General features: G+C 34.9%; 1 protein-coding gene across 1 annotated transcript; it reads left to right on the top strand.

Annotated features, from left to right (window-relative positions):
* Nucleotides 1-2,570: 2,570 nt before the first annotated feature.
* Nucleotides 2,571-4,520, top strand: LOC145122479 (uncharacterized). The gene is made up of 2 exons (XM_079058080.1): nt 2,571-2,589; nt 3,955-4,520. The coding sequence occupies exons 1-2, from the start codon at nt 2,571-2,573 to the stop codon at nt 4,518-4,520; spliced, it is 585 nt and encodes a 194-aa protein (XP_078914206.1).
* The last annotated feature ends 19,098 nt before the right edge of the window (nt 4,521-23,618 follow it).

Genomic DNA, 23,618 nt, shown 5'->3' with positions numbered 1-23,618 from the left:
CCTACTGACCTTTACGACGTTTTTCAAGTGTCGGATAAATGACATTTGTCACCCGATGCATGCCTGCCTAACTGTAGCTAGCAGTTCAGGTGTGGGATTGTCAGTCCCGAGTAGATCTATTCATAAATCTCATGCTCTCCCTCCAGGAGACTCTGGTTATACTATGATAGGATTTAGTTCAGTACACCAAAGGGTACAATTTGAAGTAGAGCCTCACAATTCTATATAATCTAGTTTACGTGTAGTTCTGTATTGATATATTGTATTTAAACCCGTGTGCATACTTTATAGAGTAATAATTATACTTAAATAATTAAATAATAAAGTATCTTTGTTACCCGCGTATATCATAAAACAAGGCTGTTATAGTTTATATGTTTAACAATGTATAAGCTCTGAATTCGTGATACTGTATTTTGAAACCCCAAACTATACCTATTATAGTTTGCATGAAAATTATGTATTTGGTTCATGAATTGATATGAAAACTATGCAATTTGGCAGTAAGTCGAAAACATCCCTTATGCTCAGCATAATACAAAAGGGATAAAAATATCTAAATATTTTATGAATATGGAAATCGTATGAATATATTCATTGCATCAGTTTTTAAGTGTTTTGAAATCCCTTTGTATAAATTCACAAAAACATTTGTGTTTGGCTTGTATTCTCCCCCTGAAAACATTTTAAACCATAAAAGCATAGGGGTATGAACTCACTGTTAGTTGTAGAAAGTGTCGAACACGAAACTGCGAATAGAGAACCTCGGTTGTTGATGTACGCGACACTTAACGGAATCCTAATAACAATTAAATACATATATGTATATTATTAGCGAAACCATTATTTATAGTGTTGGAAACACACTTGCTTTTGGTTTAGGAATGTTACGGGGACTCAATTGAATCAGACAGCCAGGTTCACCACTTAGGGAGGGTTTGCGGTCGTGAAGGGGATTACGGCCGTGAACTATTCTCGGCCGTGAATAGCCCCTCAAAGGGTTTACGGCCGTGAACGGTATTCTTGAAGGAGCTATGAACTTTTGAAGGGTGTACGATCGTAAACGGGTTGCGGCCCTTGAAGGTTTGAGGATTTGAAGGGTGTACGGCCGTAAACTCAAGAACATAAACACTTGATTGCACGCATCACACCCCATTTCTTAGTAAAAATCTTTTAGAATTTCAATTTCATTTTTCTTTAAAAAAATTATCATTTCCAAGATTACCCATACATATATGTTATGAGTGGTATGCTTGAGTGGTATGCTTGATTTGACGAAAACGATTTATTATGGGTTTAAAAACTTGGATTATTGTTTAGGGTTATTTTTGGGATTTAATTAGTGTGAGGAGCTGTGTTATCAGCATCTCGATTGTGTGGCTCGGTTATCTTCCTTTGGAGGTGAGTCTCTTCACTAGATCCATGGGTTGAAGGCACCAATGTCGGCCCATTACTTTGTTGTGTGGAATGAAAATTGTCTCTGTGATATTGTATGAAAGACCAGGATTTGGCCCCTGGAAATTGTATGAAAGAATAGGATCTGGCCCCTGGCATTTGTATGAAAGACCAGGATTTGGCCCTCGGCGTTGCAAGGAAAGATCATGATTTGGCCCATGGCAGAAAGTGATTGTAAGACTATGATTTAGCCCATAGCATTTGTTATCTTATGTGTGGTATGTGGTACTTTGGGGAACTCGTTAGGCTTTGTGCTTACAGTTTTGTTTATGGTTTCTGGTACTTCTGGTTCGAAAGCGAAGGTCCTGACATGATGGAACAACATCCTCCCCTTATGATTTCCGCATTCCGAATATTTGTACTCTGATGTTTTGAATATTATAATTGAGTTTTTGATTTTGAACAATTTATTAATAAATTGATAAACTTCCAATAGAAAATTTTTATCATTTTTTTTGCGACGTTACAAGTTGGTATCAGAGCCTTGGTTTGAGGTATTCAGGCACACTTTCGGGTGTGTCAGAACTCAGACTAAGGAAATGATAATTTTTTTAAAGAAAAATGAAATTGAAATTCTAAAAGATTTTTACTAAGAAATGGGGTGTGATGCGTGCAATCAGTCGAGCTCAAGTAAGTGGTTCCCAAGATTACCCATACATATATGTTATGAGTGGTATGCTTGATATGAGAATTGCATGCTAGTTTAGGGCTAAGGATACCTTCAGGAATCATATGATATAATTTCCTGATTTGTGTGATGCTTAATGTCCTAGGGGAATTTGATGATATGTATTACTTGGAATTGATATCAGCTCAGTTAATTGTTAAGTGTATGCTTCTAAGTTGTATATGACTAGGATCATATAACCCTGGAATGATTGATTTGGCCTCATTTCATGTTCTTTGTTTGGTTGTGGACTTAGGGTAGAGTCATCATTTGACAGTCTATGTGATTCTATTTGTGTATAACTTTCATGCATAAGGCAACCAGTGGTGTTGATTAAGGTTCTTGGTATTGCGAGCGGTAGGAGTTCAGATTTCCAAGAAGAGTCTAGGATATGTATGTTTTATAGCATAGGATGGTTATATGGTTAGTTTGGTGACTTAGAGGAATCATGCCTGTTCTTGAGAAAGGTACATATAAGTGTGAAAGGTAGTATTGGTCCGTACTACTGGAAGCACATGATTTGTACCTAAGACAACATCGGGCCTGGAAACTCTAAGGAGGCCTCTATAGTGAAAATCCCCTCGAGTCTTATGCTGATTATTTATATGTTGTGTTTCAGTTGAGGATGGTGATGATTACTCGACGAGGTTCTGGCTCTGGTTCAGGTTCAGGTTCTGGCTCAGGCACAGAGTCGATTGATGAGAGGTTGCGCGAGCTTATTTGGGTTGAGGTTACTCACGGTATATTGGATGCTACTCATGTGATTTTTGGTACCATCAAGGAGTGGATTATGGATTTGATGGATGAGAGGCTCAAGTCGTTTCGAGCTGACATTGTTGTGGGTCATATCAGAGCTCGAACTCCCTCATTCTGGGCGTTCAAGGCCTGTGGAGCTCCTGAGTTCTTTAGGGTTAAGGACCCCATCGCTAGCCAACGTTGGATCGCTAACATGGAGAATGCTCGGCGAATGAGTTTTTACCCAGAGGGAGCAAAGGTGGTATTTCCATCCTGCCTGCTGAGGGACCGAGCACGAGACTGATGGGAGGAGGTTACCCGAGATGTAGGGTCAGTTGCAGTGCCAGTGATGGTGAGGGAGTTTGCACCAACTATTGGGGTGCAGCAGCTGGCGAGGTAGTTCCAGGACCTTCGCCAGACAACTAAGACCATGACGGAGTTTACCGCCAAATTCAAGGAGAGGGCTTTGTTGGTCCCACAGTACACTGTAGATGAGGAGATGAGGAAGACGAGATACTATGAAATGTTGAGATAGGATATCAGGGAGTTAGTGAGTTTTTCGGGGTGCAAGACCATGAATGATATGATCAAGAAGGCCCGTGAGAGGGAGATTGAGTTGGAGCTCCGGATGAAACGGAAGCCGGAACAGGGACATACAGAAGTGGACCAGGCTAAGAGGCTTAAGACTTCCAATGCATGCACCATAGACCAGTAGTGTAGGGGCCGTTGCGGCAAGCCGCATAGTGGGGCATGGCGAGCGGCGGATTCAGGTTGTTTTAGTTATGGCCAGTCGGGCCACGTGAGTAGGGATTGCCCCATGAGTGTTTTGATTTGCTTCCATTATAATCAGACTGGCCATAAAAATGCCGATTGTCCGAGATTGTCCAGAGGAGCAGTGGCGGCGCCTGTGCCAACCACTTTTCGGATCACTGATGGCCGCCAGGGCAAGGCGGAGGCACCTATGGTGAAGAGCAGGGCATTTCAGCTGACCACCAATGAGGGCCATGCATCGTCGGATGGGGTTACTGGTATGTGACTTATGTCTATCTTTTATCACTTTCCTTATTTATGCTTATGATTATTTTGATCTTGTATAGGGACGTTTTTGGTGAATGGTATGACCGCTCATGTTCTGTTTGATTCGGGTGCTACCCGATCCTTTGTATCTCTTGAATTTAGCAAGAAGTTTTTCGATGCTCCTGGGATCTTGGATTTCCAGCTGGAGATTGAGATTGCAGATGACCGTACTGTGAGTGCTTCGTGGTTTCATTGTGGGTGTGTTCTGAATCTGTTTAGCGAGAGGTACTCTATTGATTTGGTGTCGATTCCCCTGCGGGGATCGAAGGTTATTATCGGGGAGGATTGGTTGGGTCCCAATGGGGCCATGATTGACTGTGAGCGGCAGTTAGTGAGGTTTCGAACCCTAAGTGGGGGAGAACTAGTTATTCCGGGCGAGGGAGCCTCGCATGGACCTGCTCTCTATTCAGCTGTGAGGGCCACGGGATATCTTCAACAGGGTTGTTATGGGTTCCTAGCTTATGTTACAGACATTCGAGTTGAGGGAAAGACGGAGCTGAGTGGGGTGCCCATTGTCCGAGATGTTCCCGATGTATTTTCTGAGGATCTGCTAGGAGTGCCTCCCGAGAGTCAGGTTGAGTTTTAGATTGATCTGGTTCTCGGTGCAGCCCCGATAGCCAAGGCACCGTATCGCTTGGCACCGCCAGAGATGTAAGAGTTGTCCGCGCAGCTTTAAAAGATGCTAGATAAGGATTTTATTCATCCGAGTAGTTCTCCGTGGGGAGCACTGATTCTGTTTATGAAGAAGAAGAACGGTTCACGCAGGATGTGAATTGATTATCGGGAGTTGAATAAGCTAACAGTGAAGAACCGTTACCCACTTCCAAGGATTGACGATTTGTTTGATCATCTTCAGGGTGCATTTTGGTTTTCCAAGATTGATTTTCCATCTGGGTACCATTAGATGAGGTTCAGGTATGATGATGTACATAAGACAGCCTTCAGGACTCGTTATGGTCATTACGAGTTTGTGGATATGCCATTCGTGCTCACCAATGCACCATCAACGTTTGTGGATCTCATGAACCGAGTTTGTAGGTCGATGTTGGATAAGGGATGTCACAAACCCTCGTGGGACCCCATTCCCGTGGAAACCTAATACCGTACGAGATTAATTTTTAAAAAAATTTGGGAGCGGGGGCGGGGGCGAGATTAAACCTCGTTTATTTTCGAGATCGGGGTCGGGAGTGGGCATTTTCGTCTCGTACTCCCGCGAGGGCCCCATTTGTATATTGATATAAAAAATATATATATTTAATATAAAATATATATAGAAAATAGATTATCTAATTTAGGGTTTTCTACTTTCCTTCCTCAATCTCACTTCACGCATATGACTTCACCCTTCACGTCGACTTGTCATCCCCTCTCTAGCAAATTCCTAATTTCCTGTCTATACTCTCTAGCAATCACGTCTTCATCTTCGTCTTCACTCTTCACAGTTCACAAATTACATTCACTGAGTTATTGAATCACATCCCCTCTATTTCAATCGAACGAGTCAGCGACAAGAGTACAAGACCACATACGGAACAACGACAGAGTACTGCTCGACTTCACCTACCGCCGTCCGCTAGTCGCAGTCCACTTGCCGACAGCATACCTTCCTCTGTCAGCATCGGTCAACCGTTCTTCTTGTCTCTGACATTAAGCACTCTATTTTGTGTGAAGTTTTTGGTAATTTCTTCTTTGTTACAGTTCAAACGAGACCATGATTTCTAGTCCAGTTCAGTTTTCTAGTTTGTATGATTGTCAATTTTATGGTTTCTTTTCCGAGTTAAGACTATGATTTCTGGATTGATTTCTATTGATAGTGTTCTTATTTTGATTATGATTTCTTTTCTGATTTAAGCTGTAGTTAATTAATTTATGAATTGATTTCTACTGAATTGCTATTGGATTTAAGTTGTTGTAAATTGAATTCTGAATTGTTATTGTATTTTAGTTGTTGTGAAAGATTGTTATGATAATTTTCAGTTTAGCTAACTTGATGTTTTCTATGATGTTGTTGTGAAATAGTTTATGAAAAGTAGTTTTTTAAAACCCAAAATATAGCATTTTTTAGAAAAAAAAATTAATTTTATGCCCATAAACGGGGGAACGGGGGCGGGATCGGGGACAATAGAGGTATCCGGTGGTGGGATCGGGGGCTAGGTGACTAGGAGATTCAGGGGCGGTGGCAGGGGCGGGGTAAACAGTTCATTTTGAGGGTGGGGGCGGGGGCAGCTATTTCTGCCCCCGTTTGGTCCCGTTGACATCCCTAAATTAATCGGTCTGTGATAGTATTCATTCATGATATTATGGTCTACTCCAAGACCAAGGAGCAACATGAGGAACATTTGTGAGAGGTGTTGGAGACCCTGAGGAGGGAGAGGCTCCATGCAAAATTCTCCAAATGTGAGTTCCGGTTGCACGAGGTGCAGTTCTTGTGGCACGTCGTCAATCAGAAGGGTATCTTGGTCGATGCGGCCAAGATCGAGGTTGTGATGCGATAGGAGGTTCCTAGGACCCCATCTGAGATTAGGAGTTTCCTAAGTCTTGCAGGGTAATATTGGAGATTTTATCCAGGATTTATCCAATATTGCAGTGCCTTTGATCCGCTTGACATAAAAGAATGTGGTGTTTTGATGGGGGGCAATCAACAGTTGGCTTTTGAGACTCTTAGGAAAATATTGTGCAAGGCCCCGATTCTTGCACTTCCCGAGGGTTTGGATGATGTATTGGTTTATTGTGATGCCTCTATTTCAGGTTTGGGAGTTATCCTTATGCACAGGGGTCACATGATTGCTTACGCTTAGAGGCAACAGAAGCCTCCTGAGGCGAATTATCCTACGCATGATTTGGAGTTGGGGCTGTAGTTGTCGCCCTCAATATTTGGAGGCATTATCTATATGGGGTTTAGGTGTACTATTTACACTGACCACAAGAGTTTGAGATACTTGATAGATCAGCCGAATTTGAATATGCAGAAGAGAAGATGGTTGGATGTGGTTAAGGATTATGATTGCGAGATCCTGTATCACCTTGGGAAGGCCAATGTGGTGGCTGATGCTTTGATCCGTAAGGCCATGAATTCTTCTATCATGGATATTTGCTTGAGGATGGTTGTCACTTCACCTTTGTTAGATCTGATCAAGAAGGCTCAGGTGAGGGATTGAAAAATGAGAACTGGAAGGCTGAGTGGATCAGGGGACAAATTCCCTTATTTGTCAGAGATAATCGGGGGTTATTGACTCAATGCGGTAGAGTCTGGGTTCCAACGACAGGCGGGGTGAGGCAAACAGTTATGGATGAGGCGCATAAGTCAAAGTTCTTTATCCATCCCGGGGCCACGAAGATGTACATGGATCTGAGGTTGAATTATTGATGGCCCTGTATGAAAAGGGAAATAGCTTGGTTTGTTGAGTGGTTCCTAACTTGCAGGAAAGTCAAGGCCGAACACCAGAGACCCCACGACAAGATGCAGCCCTTACCCATCCCCATGTTGAAGTGGGAAGAGATTACCATGGATTTCATCACAAAACTGCCAAGGACGGCACGTGGAGTTGATTCCATCTGGGTCATTGTTGATACATTGACCAAGAGTGCGCATTTCAAGCCGATTACCGAGAGAATGTCTGCTGAGAAGTTAGCTGACATCTATGTTCGGGAGGTGGTAGTTCGGCATAGGGTGCCAGTTTTGGTGGTTTTGGACCGGGATGTTCGTTTCACCTCCAAGTTTTGGAGGAAGTTTCATGAGGAATTGGGTACTTAGCTTCATTTCCGGGCGTGTGTACTAGATTTTGAAGGGAGTTGGGATACTTACCTTCCACTGACTGAGCTCCCCTACAACAACAATTATCACGCTAGTAGTGACCGACCGCCGTTTAAGATGTTGTATGGAAGGAGGTGCAGGACCCCGATTTTTTTTTGGGGGGGGGGGGAGGAGGTCAGGCATCGGGTCATGGGGAGTACTAAGTTTTTACTCAATACCAATCAGTTGATTCATCTGGTGTGCGACAGGTTGCGATTCGTGCAAAGCCGACAGAAGAGTTATGCAGATCGGCGACGTTCGTACCTCGAGTTTCAGGTAGGAGATTTGGTGCTTCTGAAGGTGTCACCTTGGAAAGGTGTCGTCCGATGTCGGAAGCGGGGCAAGTTGGGCCCCAGATTAATTGTTCCTTTTAAGATATCCGCTCAGTGGGAAAGGTTGCATATCGACATGATTTGCTTGATGAGCTCAGCAAGATCCACAACACCTTCCATGTGTCTCAGCTTCGGAAGTGTGTGGCCGACGAGTCCACAGTTGTTCCTCTGGATGACATTCGGGTTAATGATCACCTGAATTACGTGGACAGACCAGTGGTGATCTTGGATTGTAAGACGAAGGCTTTACGCAACAAGGAAGTGTCTATGGTCAAGGTCCAGTGGCAGCATGGGAAAGGTTCCAAATGGACGTGGTAGCCTGAGGCGGAGATGCGAGAGAACTACCCAGATTTAATCGCGGTAGCGGACTTCGAGGACGGAGTCTAGTTTTAGTGGGGGGAGGGGGGGGGGGAGAATTGTAACATCTTGTTCTTCTAGTTATTTACCCTTTCTTCCTTTAGTATGTAATTATTTTTCAAAGTGGCCCTTTATGGCATTTTCGTATTTTTGGGATTAATCAAAATATTTTGCCTATATAAGAACATTATTTTCATACTAGATTACTTACACTTATTTATTTTCTCATTTTGTTTTTGTTTTCTAGAGTCCATGGAAATGAAAATGAATGTAAACGTAGAGAGAAATACAAAGAAAAAGATGATTACAAGTGACTTAATGTATTGTATAGTAATATCCAAATATAATATTGTATTTTTCTTTATTCTTTCCGCCCCTTTTCCTTTTTATTCTTTTAAATTTTACACAAAAAAATATATATGATTGTACACTTGAAACGAGAAGAAAAAGAAATATACATATTCAATTAATTTGATACAATTTGTTAATGTAGAGAGAAATACAAAGAAAAAGATGATTACAAGTGACTTAATGTATTGTATAGTAATATTCAAATATAATATTGTATTTTTCTTTATTCTTTCCGCCCCTTTTCCTTTTTATTCTTTTAAATTTTACACAAAAAAATATATATGATTGTACACTTGAAACGAGAAGAAAAAGAAATATACATATTCAATTAATTTGATACAATTTGTTAATGTATAATTATGGTATATTTTTTTATATACCATTTCAGCTATTTGTCATAATTTTTTACGTATGTTAATAGCTTTTGTATTTGGATAGAACTCCGATAACATCTTGAATTTTTTTAGATAATTATAATCACCATCAATACAAAAAAAAATGTTATTTTTATTTTTCTAGCATCTAAAATCTAGATATGTCAAATATACATCACTAACTCACGACATACTTTAAAAAAGAGTGTATATATGTAATTATAAAATAAGTGATACGGTCATTCAAAATTAATATGAGGATATATGATGTTTTAGAAAAAAAAAACACAATTTTTGAAAGAAAAAAATCCATTGCCTCATAGTAAATAATTGTTCATGTGTATACTAATTATAAAATAGCTTATTTGATAGAGAAAACTCCATAAAAATCCTTATGTTTTCGACTCATAATCGATTTAGTCGTTATATGTTTTTTTATTCAATTAAGTCACAAAAACCGGAAATTATATTCATTTTGACACTTTTACCGGGTCAACATGTCATCCCACTTTCAAAAATTCTATTTTTGGCCCAAATTTTAAATTTTATAACAAATTTGGTCCAAACTTTACTTTTTTGGCCAAGATTTTAAAATTTGGTTACGAATTCATCATAAGTTTAGTTTTTTACATCTGATTTTTCTCAAAATTTTCTTCCGAATATGTTTTGTTTGTTGTATAAAATCATATTTATATAAAAAAACATATTTTTCACATAAAATGTATTCTTTTTTCTATATAATTTTTTGTTAAAAAATATTTTTAAATGCAAAATACCTATAAAAAAATATTTCAAAAAATATTTTTCTATACAAACACGTATTTTATAAAAAAATATATATATATAAACACGTATTTTATTATAAATGCATTTGTATACAAACACGTTTTTTATAAATATATATATATATATATATATATATATATATATATATATATATATATATATATATATATATATATATATATATATATATATATATATAGAAACAAGTATTTTATAAAAATATATACAAACATTTTTATCAAAAAATTATACAAAGACATATTTCATAGTAAACGTGTGTGTGTCTATATATATATATATATATATATATATATATATATATATATATATATATATATATATATACTCGTAGGTTATTCTACTCAAACTAATTATTATGTTATTATATGCATAAATGTGGCTAATCAAATTTACTTATTTTAAGAAAGTGATTAATATATATTATTGAATTAAATATAATTGAAAAATATCATCTTAATTAATTACAAGGGTAATTTAGTCAATTAATATAGATTTAATAAAGGAAAATTGCATTTTTTAAGGGATCATAGATTTTATTAATTTTAAAAATCTGATTTTACAAATTATAATTTTTTTAATTCGGACATTCTGACAGAATATGTTTATGAGTATATTCAAAAATAAAAATATTCTTTTAACCATAAATAATAAAAATATTCTTGAACCTATTTCTTGATCATGAATTTAAAAAACTTCTTGTAGAATAACAAATTCTTGAACAATCAATTGAAGAATAAAAACAAAAAATACATTATTTCTTATAGAATACGGGTAACAATTGTTAAAAATTACATTTATTGTTAAAGAATAAAACTAAAAAAACTTTCAAAACGGGAAAGAAAACATCAAAATCTAACAACGACTAATACATTCTAAAAGAATAATGTGGTCCGTTTCAATTTTGTGGTCCGTTCTTCAAGCATCAACTTCTATGATTCCAACAGAATTGGAATTCGTGATTCCATTCCAACAGAATTGGAATTCGTGATTCCATTCCAGTAGAATTGGAATCTCACCAATATCATCCATTGAATCATCTACGTAAACATACTTGATACCTTTTCAGAATTCAACCTTGTCAAGATCCTGCACTGTCCACATAAATGAAGTGTTAAATCAGAAAAAAAAAACAAAATTGAAATATGAATCAATTCATAAAATGCAGCCAAAAAACTTCTCATTCTGATATGTATATTAGTCCCAAATAAAATTAAACCACTAAAGGATGTCATCTGTGAATTAGAAATAAAAAATCAAATCCCTAGCTTTTAACAATTAAACCAAAACCAAAGCTATACACAAAAAACTTATACCCAAATCACATACAAAGGAAATATTAAAACCACACACAAAAAGAAAAAAAAAATTAAATCACTTCTGTGTTTTTTCTTCTTCTTCTACGTTTTCTGTCAAACGATCAAACCAAACACAAATTCTTCCCTTTGATTTCTATCAAACATTCAAACAAAAACAAATACTCTTATTACAGCATCCATGGTAGGTGAGAGAGGTGCCTCTATTTCTTCTTTGCCATAGATTAAGATCTAATGAAGTAACCACAAGTATTATGGCTAACTACGTTTATATCTCGCATACAGAAAGTAAAACTTGCTTTTTTATGAACCCTAAATTAGTGTAGGGCTTCTCGAATTAAGTAGAGGTGAAAGAACGCTTGAATTCAATGAAAAGATTCGAGATTTACAGGTTGAAACTGAAGAGAAGAATTTGTAAACAACTTACAATGTGATCAGGGGTACCAACAGGGGCGTCGAGTAAGCGAATTCGAGCTTTGGTGCCTTCGCACATCTTTTTTATTATATCTCCTTTCCGTCCAATTATACTCCCAATCTTGAGCACCGGCACAATGAGGTCGACGGCAGCTCTCGTTGCCTCTTCCGTGTTCTTCAGACCATTCGAACACCGGAGGTGCTCACCTCATTACGACTCCTCCCTCTTCGCAAATCGAAAAACGAAGCGCACCTGCAAGCTTTTGGCTACCTTCATTCTCTGCTTCCGTTCCCCTCTTCTTTGCCCGATGAATCAGCCAGCCATAGAGCCGTTTTTATTCAACTTCCTGCGTTGTTCTTATTTTCCCAGCCGATGGCTTTCTTTCCCAGCCGATTGGTGATGAAGATTGATCAGATCAGTAGGCCGTTTATAAAAGGGGGGAATTAGGTTAAAATCAACGTAACTAGCAAAATTATAGGGAGTATTTGTGGAAGTTATTTCTCAAATTACCTAGTTACCCTTATTGATTTATTTAATTATTGTTTTTTCTATTATTTTTTGATTGGTTCACAATCATGCATACAATAACACAATACTTACTTAAAACACCTGAACATCTCTCTCTCTCTCTCTCTCTCTCTCTCTTTATATATATATATATATATATATATATATATATATATATATATATATATATATATATATACAACCACGTTTTTATACAAACATGTATTTATGCAAATATGTTTTTATACATAATTGTATGCAAAATACTTATTTATAAAAACATTTTTTTTTATTTTAAATACCTATTTATAAAAACATAATTATGTAAAAATGCATGAAATACATGTATGTAAAATACGTTATTATATCCATAGTAAACATATTTGTATAAATTTATGTTTAAAAACGTATTGGTATATATATATATATATATATATATATATATATATATATATATATATATATATATATATATATATATGCAAAATATTTATTTATAAAAACATTTTTTTTAAATACCTATTTATAAAAACATAGTTATGTAAAAATGCATGAAATACATGTATGTAAAATACGTTATTATATCCATAGTAAACATATTTGTATAAATTTATGTTTAAAAATGTATTGGTGTATATATATATATATATATATATATATATATATATATATATATATATATATATATATATATATATATATATATATATAGGCTAGGTTATAATGTGGATGAACAACTGTTGTGCGGACGTATGGACAATGTTATTCTATGATAATTACTAAAAGATTAGGTTGTTTAGTAATGTAAATACGTTCAACCTCATATAACTACTGTCATTTTCATATATTCTTACTAATTCTTATTCATTTTTGTTTTCATGCATCGTTTTTCATTCATTTTATTTCTTATAGAATACGACTCAATAAACATTGGGACAACATTCTGACAGAATGAGAATAATAATAATAATAAGTCTATAATAACCTTATAGACGATTTAATTAGTGATAATGCATAATAATGACAATAGTTATGTAAGATTGAGCATATTCACATTATCAAACAACATATTTTCTTTGCTATTGTCACAGAATCGCATTGTCCACACGTCCGCGCAATAGATGTCAATGCACATTTGAATCTAGCTTTCTCTCTCTCTCTCTCTCTCTCTATATATATATATATATATATATATATATATATATATATATATATATATAATAAAAACATGTTTGTTTACATAAATGTATACAAATACGTTTACTAGGAAAAAGGTCTTTGTATATAAAAAATTAACAAAAAATGATATATAAAAAAGAAGATTTTTTATGTTGAAAAATGTTTTTATATATGTATTTTGCAAGGTTGTGAAAATATCTAGGAGGTAGCTCGGCGGTCGACTAGCGTTAAGCGATTAATCGGACTTGGTGGGGATTAATTGGTGATCAATCGGAGACCCTAAATTATTAATAAAATTATTTAAATTAATATATCCAAAAAAATAAGTATTTGAAAATTTTAGTATAGTATCTTAAAATTTGAACGCTTATTCCGCCAAGCACCCTAATCATAATTTTAGTATAGTATATTAAAATTAGAAATTAGAAATTTTGAAAATTTTCCGCCTATGACTGCCAAGGACCGCCAAACTCGAGTTTGACCGATTTTGACTAATTTCCGTCAAGCACCCTAATCGTAACCGGTTCAAGACGGCTGAACGATTAATCGTCAATTAATCGGCCGCCACGGCCGATTTCTGCAACACTGATATTTTGCATACAAAATATTTTTTAACAAACAATTATATAGAAAAAAAAGAAGATTTTTTGTGTTAAAATGTGTTTTTTTTGTATAAATATGATTTTATACAACAAAAAAACATATTCAAAACTAAATTTTGAAAGAAAAAAAAAATGTAGAAAACTAAATTTGGGATAATATTGTAACAAAAATTTTAAATCTATGCCAAAATTTTGAACCAAATCTGTAATAAAATTTAAAATCTAGGTCTAAAGTGTAAATTTTAAAAGTATGATGAACTTTTAACCTGACATATATGTCAAAATTAATAAAATTACCGGTTTTTAAGAATCAATTGAATAAAAAATATATAATGATTAAATCGATTATAACATAATCACTTTTATCAAATCTATTTGTTATTTAGAAAAGTTAAAAAGAAATTTTTATGTAATTAAAAAATATTTAAAAGCTTAAATTTTAAATTAATTAACAATAACAATAATTACATTAACTTTGAAAACTTAATTCAATTATAAATATATAAAAATAATAATCAAAATAGTTGGTATTTGATAATTATACAAAACTTTTACTTTTGTTCTACATAAAGACATTCAAAATCATATAAATTAATATAATATTATAATATATATCTTAAATTTTAAACATTCTAATAAACATCTATTTTAGAATATTATTATTTTTAACAACATATATTTTGTTTATATTTTTACAATATAACTTTTTTAATGTGGCAACGCACATCTATTGGACTAATTTAAATATAATCAAAATATAAAGGTAAAACACTTTTGTAATGTAAACATATATTTTATCACGTTATATTAATTATCCTCGTTAATAAATGAAGAGTTTTTTTTACCACATGTCAATTTTTCATTAGTTTTGACATTTGTCATTTTGTGATGTTTTTTTAAATAAATATTATCCATTTGTCAATTTTTGGTTTGTTTCAATTTTAAATTAAAGATATATACTTATATATGTAAAGTATTAAATATCATATATATGATATTATATTGGATTAAATACATTTCTTCCTTTCTTATTTTAAAGTTGTACATTAAAAAATATTTTATGTTTACATTTTAATATTTAATTTTTTTTAAATCAACCCGTGTAATAAACGGGTCTCACACCTAGTAGATAATATACGGATATATACCTAATGATATAAACACATGCACATCTATAATGTTAGAAGCGTATGCAATTGCATATCCTTTGCTTTTAGTAGGTGTGGTTAATTTGTTAATAAATTTGTTCGTTGTATATTAAATACATATACTGTATATTCTTCTTTTAATAGTTGACATCCCTAAAATTGTTCAAACGCCTTCTAGAAGTTGAATTTATATATATATATATATATATATATATATATATATATATATATATATATATATATATATATATATATATATATATATATATATGGGTGAGATCGGTTGAGAACTCATAGTTTTCCGAGAACTAAAAGTGGAGTGTTAGATCAAAATTAATTCATTAAGGGTATGATCGTCATCTTACAAATCTTATTAAATGTTTAATTTTTTGTGTTATTGGAAATATTAATAGAAATGTCTAAAAATTTACATAATAAATCAAATTTCAGGATTTTTTTTAAAATTATATTTTTCAATTTTTTTTAAAAAAGTGCAGATTTTTTATTTTCTCTAGAAAATATGAATTTTTGAAAAAAAAAACTGAATTTTTTGTTAAAATAAAAAAACTTCAATTATTTTAAAAACAACAATTTAAAAAAAATATATGGAATCTTTAAAAAAATGCTATAATTTTTTTAACAAAACAAAATCAACGTTTTAGGTTCATATATGCATATTTTTTCAAGTGCATAAATGCATATTTCTTATACTGTAATATTCGTAAGTAAATCACAAAAAAAACCCATTTTTATTTACTAATCTATAAATACAATAATACAAGTATTTTATTTGATACAAAATAAAATATAAAAATAAAAAAATGCTACAAAATTTCAAAGTGTTTTCAAGTATTCGTGTCAAGATTTCTATATTTTATTCGATTTCACTTTTCACATCTTCAATATTTTCCGCAAGTACTTTCAAATCTACAAGAAAATTAAAAAAAAATTATTAATGCAAGAAACTCACAAAATAAAATGCATATATATATATATATATATATATATATATATATATCATGTAAGAATCACATGTGATTATATCATGTAAGACTCACATGTGATTATATAATGTGATATTCACATGTGCTTGTATCTTTTAAGATTCAAATGTGAAATTCACAAGAAAAATAAAAAAAATAAGAAAGAAGACTCACACAAAATGCATGTGTGTATATAGACGTAATTCATATGTGATTCACTTGTGATTTACATGTGAATCACATGTAATTCATATGTGATTCACTTATGATTTACATGTGAATCACATGTAATTGATATGTGATTCCCTTGTGATATACATGTTAATCACATGTGATTCATATGTGAATTACATGTGATTGATATGTGAATCACATGTGATTCATGTGTGAATCACTTGTGATTTACATGTGAATCACATGTGATTCATATGTGTTTCACTTGTGATTTACATGTGAATCACATGTGATTCATATGTGATTTACTTGTGATTTACATGTGAATCACATGTGATTCATATGTGAATTAATGTGATTCATATGTGATGAACTTGTGATTTACATGTGAATCACATGAAATTGACATGTGAATCACTTATGCTTTACATGTGAATCACATGTTATTCATATGTGATTTATGTGTGATTTACATGTGAATCACATCTGATTCACTTGTGATTACATACGAATCACATGCGATTTACATGTGAATCCGTAGTGATTCATATGTGAATTACATGTGATTCATATATGAATCACATTGATTCATTTTTAATTTACATATGAATCACTACACACTTATAGTAGAATACCACCTAACAAGTATCTGAAGAGTTCATCTCTCTTTGAAGACAAAAGTTTTGCAATTAGGTGAACTTACTGTGGATATCCATGAATCTATAGCTGAATTTGTTGTTTATTTTTGTAAAATACCTTCCTCCATATAATAGAAGTCTCAAAGCAGCAACCAAACACACCCCTGGTAATAAAGATGAATAAGACAATTTTTTATGAAAAAAAACATTTTTCAAAATGTATTATAAAGAATGTAGGAGTTGCAAAGAACATCTTGAAGAGGATCACCATAAAAGGGACATGCTTATACCATATTACTAGCCATAAAGATATATATATATATATATATATATATATATATGTATATTAAAAGATAACAAAATATATGTTAATAGTTGGTTATAAATTTATAATCTATAAATCTATAATTATAAACTTAATATGTTTATGGGAAAAAAATTAACCTAAATAGCATAGATTATTCCATTGAATGTATAGAAAGTTGAAGGAATGTCATCAGTTGATACAACACATGCCAACCAAATATTCACCAATCAACACCAAGAGTAAAAAAAAGATTAAATTCTAATAAATAAATATGAGAAAATAATTAAATTAAATGTGCTAGTAAATTTTTGTCCAGAATAAAACTAAGAGAACAAATGTGGTGAAAAATGCAAGGCTTGGGACACAAAGTAAGATATATTGAACAATCTGACAAAATGAAAGGTTAACCAACATGATTATGATCTAAATTAGTAGGGTCATATTATTATTGAAAAACTTTAACTAATTTCACATGTAAACTTTAATAAATTTCACATGAATTTAGGTGATTATATAAACTTATTTCAGGAACAACTGGAATGTGAAACTAATGATGCCTCACTAGAACTCATGTTCCCTCATGGTGGCCAAATGGGGTTACTTTACTTCCTCACATTGGCTAATGCGTCAAATGTTAATGAAAAATAACTTTATCTAGCACAAAATTATTTCTTCTTTTTTAGATATTTACCGAAAATGAAAAGAATAAGTGTAGATTCTATATGAAGAGCACTTCTACTTATAACACTAATAGGATCAAATAGAGAACTTTATGTTGGATTAGTGTCTAAGCCCGTAACTATATTTGGTAAGTACTTGACCCGGTTGTGCATGGTCCTTTTGGGTTGCCTTCACCAAAGCAACATGATAGGATGATTTATATATAAAGAGATTACTATGATTTATTAATATATTATATGATTAATATCTTAAAGGAGAAATCATATAGTTTAATTTATATTAAACAAGAATCAATTGAGAATTAATTCTGTGGCTAAAAGAGATTAATTAAATAAAAGGGACTAGAACTGTCAATTGTGTGATAGTTGGTTTTGGGCTGTGGATCCTTATGGATCATAGGGTGGACGAAATTAAGGTGTATGGACTCCCTGAATTCGTCCAAGCCTTAGTCTAGAAGGATCCTTGGACTGCTTAAGGCCTAAGTAATCCAATTAGGGTTTCAGGCTGTAACCCTAGCAGCTCAAGTATTTAAAGACCCCAAGGGCTACAGAAATCGGCTACCAGAAACCCTAAGGAGTTCCTAGAGCCGATTTTGTGCCTACAACCTCTCTCCAAATCATCTTCTTGCTAGTTGGTGTTTGTAAGCCATTAGAGGAGTGACAATTGTGACTCTAAGCTCCAAGAACAAGAAGAATCAAGCAAGCTACAAATGGTATTCATCTAGATCTGATTTTCTTATATCAATTTGAATTGTATACACTAGATCTAGGGTTTGCAAGACTTGGATAAATTGCATGTTCAATTAGAGAAACCTATATCCAAGCATTAGGGTTTGCATGTGCACATAGGAAAGTTCTTATGGCTCAAACCCATCAGTGGTATCAGAGCCAAGTTGATTTCTATTGAGTTGATGCTTTGACTTTTTGTTCAAGTCTTAAAAAATCGATTTTTTCTGCCTTCTGACTGACAGACTCGTCGAGCCCCATTGTGGACTCGACGAGTCGTATGAACTCGACGAGTCCATAAGGGGACTCAACGAGTCGGAGCGTCTATCAGAGTGATTTTCGGGATTTCTTGCTGTTTTGCTTAAGGATTGTTACCTAAATCGTTTTGGGTCAATAAAATCCGAATTTTATCACATGTTTGACTATATCCTTGACAAAACAAAAGATAATTACCATTTGTTTAAATAATATTTTCCTTATTTGATAAAAATTGATTATTTGAATTAATTGTTGAATTATCTTGCAAGTAATATTGACTAGGTCAAATTTAGATAATCATTAAATTAATTAGTTAATTTATATTATTTGCTATATGATCCTTTGTGTTTTGAAAAGTTCAAAACTTGTCCTCAAGTTTTGAAATTTAAGTTTTGTGATTAAAAGTTTTAATTTGAACTATTTAAATTTCAAACCTTAGAATTTTACAAGTTTTAAAATTCAACCTTATACTTATAATATTATAAGATTAATATATATATATATATATATATATATATATATATATATATATATATATATATATATATATATATATATATATATATGTATAACTTAAAATGCTAGTCTTACCGTTAGTAGGCCTCATTCACGAAGCCGATCTATAAGGTGGGTATAAGGTTATGGCCTATAAAATGGCCGTTTAATGGGTGTCCATTCTCACCCACCGCTTCCTTGATTGGTGGAGGGTCGTTAGCCGAACGGGTAGGATAGGGCAAACCTTTCCTCATTAAAAGTATAATGAATCTAATAAAGTAACTAAATGTTTTTTTACAAAATTTCCAATCTTAGTTACTTTAGGAAAAAGTGAATTGATGCAATTCCATGAAATTACACTTTGTACCCTTGCTAAGACGTTAATGGAGCGCGTGTGGTTAACCGGAACATTAATTGGTTTCTAAGCAAAGGTGGAAAAGGGTGACTCATTGTTTGTCATAGTTCGATGGAGCGTGTGTGGTTAACCGGCACATCGAATAGGTGACTGTAACAATGAGGGCACCATGTACATTTGCATGGTTATTCACACCCACTTTGTGATCCTCGGCATCCCAGTCACAAACTCGAGGGGCATATCGAGATTTAAACATGCCATTGAAAAGTTCAATGTATCTCAAAGGATTTAGGAGTTTTTCAATACATTTAAAACCTAATCTCTTTTTCATTTTTCATGGTGGAGAATTAGTGAATCGACATTCACTTGCCTTCAAATTATTTACTTGTTAGATTACGACATCCCTTTTCTAATTTGTGAATAATGTTGTTGGTTCCTAGCCCTAATTTTTCATTTGGGTGATTAATTTGGAAAATTCATTTTCTAATCAACTTTGTTCTTTTTCCTTTTCAGATGTCGAACGCAAACAACAACGCTTCTGGGTCAAACTCCTCTGGTTCATTCTCACTTATGAATTTGTGTGGGAAGGTGATCTTCGATGGGACCAATTTCAGTAATTGGATCCGCAACATTCGCATGGTCACTCGCTACGAGGAAAAAGAATATGTCCTCGATGAGAAGCTAAAGGAGATTGACATCGACACTGCTACCGCTGAAGAGATCGCGGCCAATGAGGCCCATGAGCGTGATGCTATGAAAGTCCATTGCATCATGCTAGCGACTATGACTGCAGAACTCCAGAAGTCCTATGAGGACAAGTACCCCTATGAGATGCATCAGGATCTGCTGGAACGCTACCACCAGAGCGCCATGCAAGAGAGGTATGAGATCATCATTTCGATGATCAGTACCAAAATGGGTAGGGGAGAGTCCCTTACCGCTCATCTGCAAAAGATGCAGAGATATGTCGATCGCCTGCTGAAGTTGAATGTGAACTTCGATGAAGAGCTGGCAATTGACATCATCCTTCACTCATTGCCTTCCTGCTATAGCCAGTTCCACATGACCTACCACATGAATAATAAGGAGGTCTCTTTGAGCAAGCTTCAGGGCTTGTTAAGGACTGCTGAGAGCAACCTCAAAGACAAATCTGTTGCCTCAACTCCAACTCCCGCTGCTGCCCCTGTCTTAGCAATAGGGCAAGGGAAGGGTAAGAAGAGGAAGGCTCCCTCAAGGGGCCACCACAAGGGAAAGTCCCAAGATGGAACCTCTTCTAGTGGAACCAAAGTTGGTTTTGCTAAACCCAACTCTAACCCTAAGGAGGCAGAGTGCCACTACTGCCACAAGATATGGCATTGGAAGAGAAGTTGCCCAGAATATCTGCAGGCCATCAAGGATGGGAAGATCAAGCCATCTTTTGCAGGTATTTACACAATTAAATCTAATGGTTTATCACATGCTACTTCTTGGGTTCTTGATACAGGATGTGGTTATCACATATGTTCTGATTTGCAGGGACTAAGAAGAAATATGGATGTGGAGCATGGAAGGATGAATCTGATCATGGGAAACAGAAGAACGTCGCCTTTCACCAAGATTGGAGTATACTACTTAGTGCTTAGTAATGGATTAGATTTGAATTTAAACAATTGTTGATATTTGCCAGATATGGCTAGAAACATCATTTCATTTCATGGTTTATATAGACAAGGTTTTAGATATTCATTTGATAATGAAAAGGGTTCTATTTATGCTTATTTTAATAATGTTTTATATTTTGAAGCATTGCCTTGTAATGGAATATATGAAATTGTTATGGTTGTAGATAACTTAGGAAATGATGTGTTGTGTGTGGATTCTTCCAATAGTATGGATAAAGCATGCTTGTGGCATTGTCGTCTTGGACATGTCAACAAGAAACGCATAGCCCAACTCCAAAAGGGTGGAGTGTTGGAGTCATTCCACCTTAGGTACGATGACGTGTGCGAGTCTTGTTTACTTGGAAAGATGACCAAGTCACTCTTCACTGGCACTTGTGCGAGGGGTGAGGGTTTATTGGATCTCATACATACATATGTATGTGGACCCTTTAGATCCACCACAAGGGATACGAATCGCTTCTATGTGACTTTTACAGACGATTATAGCAGATATGGGTATATCTACTTAATCAAGCACAAGTCGGAAACCTTTGAAAAGTTTAAAGAGTTTAAACAAGAAGTGGAGAATCAGTTGGGTAGGAAAATCAAGATGCTTCGATCTGATCGAGGTGGAGAGTACCTAAGTCTTGAATTCCACGACTACCTCAAGGAATGCGGAATAGTTTCGCAATTGACGCCACCTAGGACACCACAATTGAATGGTGTGGCTGAGAGGCATAATCGAACCTTGCTAGACATGGTTCGTTCCATGATGAGTCGTGCTTCACTACCTATCTCATTCTAGGGGTATGCCTTAGAGACTGCTGCCCATATCCTTAACTTAGTCCCTACGAAAAAGGTTGCCAAAACACCTCACGAGATGTGGACAGGGAAAGCTCCCTCGTTGGCACATATCAAGGTTTAGGGTTACGAGGTCTTCGTAAGACGAGAGACTCACGACAAGCTCGAACCTCGTAGTGAGCGATGTATTTTCATCGGCTACCCGCAGAAATCCTTTGGATATCTCTTCTATAGACCGAGTGACAATGTCGTCTTCGTTGCGAGGAGAGGGGTTTTCCGAGAGCGAGAACTCATAAGCCAAGGAGACAGTGGGAGGCAAATCGATCTTGAAGAGCTTCAAGAGTCGAGCGATGAAGGAACCTCTAACACTGGCGCTCAACCCGAGGAGGAAACTCCGGTTGACCCGATTGACGAGTCCTTACCTCTTAGACGTTTCGAAAGAGTTAGTGTTCCACCCCAGTTTTATGGTTTTCATATTACTACAGAAGAGGATACGTTCATTAGTGATAGCACACTAGTGAATATGGATGAACCTAACAGCTATAAGGAAGCCATGGCAGGCCCGGAGTCTGCGAAATGGAAAGAGGCTATGGACAGCGAGATTCAGTCCATGTATGACAACCAAGTTTGGAATTTGGTTGACAATGTACCAGGTCGTAAGACGGTCGGGTGCAAGTGGATCTTCAAGAAAAGACTTACGTGGATGGAAATGTGCACACTTACAAGGCGCGATTGGTTGCGAAGGGTTTCACTCAAACTCCTGGAGTTGACTACGACGAAACCTTCTCACCAGTTGCGAAGATAAAGTCTATCAGGGTAATGCTGGCCATTGCTGCATTTCATGACTATGAAATATGGCAGATGGATGTCAAAACCACTTTCCTTAATGGGAAGTTGGCTGAGGATGTTTACATGGCTCAGCCAGAGGGTTTTGTCATTGCGAAGCATCCCAATAGAGTGTGTAAGATTGAGAAGTCCATTTATGGACTTATGCAAGCGTCTCGCAGATGGAATCTTTGTTTCAACGAGAAGGTCAAAGAGTTTGGTTTTCTACAAAGCGAAGATGAATCATGTGTATATGTCAAAGCCAGTGGGAGTGTAGTAAGCTTTCTCGTATTATATGTCGACGACATACCACTCATAGGAAATGACAATCCGACACTGCAGGAGGTTAAGTCCTGGCTCGGGAAATACTTCTCTATGAAGGACCTCGGAGAGGCTTCCTATATTATAGGAATAAGGATAGTGAGAAATAGAAGTAAGAGACTAATAGGACTTAGTCAGAATACTTACTTAGACAATGTACTAAAACGTTTTAGTGTGGAGAATTCAAAGAAAGGGGAATTACCAATCCAAAGTAATGCCAAGTTGAGTAAGACTCAGAGTTCGAGTACTGAAGTCGAGATAACAGAGATCAGCCGAGTACCCTACGCTTCCGCAGTTGGCTCA

This window comes from Lactuca virosa, chromosome 6 (genome assembly GCF_052849685.1).
Source record: "Lactuca virosa cultivar CGN04683 chromosome 6, Lactuca_virosa_CGN04683_v6, whole genome shotgun sequence".
In the NCBI taxonomy this organism is placed as follows: domain Eukaryota; kingdom Viridiplantae; phylum Streptophyta; class Magnoliopsida; order Asterales; family Asteraceae; genus Lactuca; species Lactuca virosa.
This window is presented reverse-complemented; position numbering and strand designations above follow the sequence as displayed.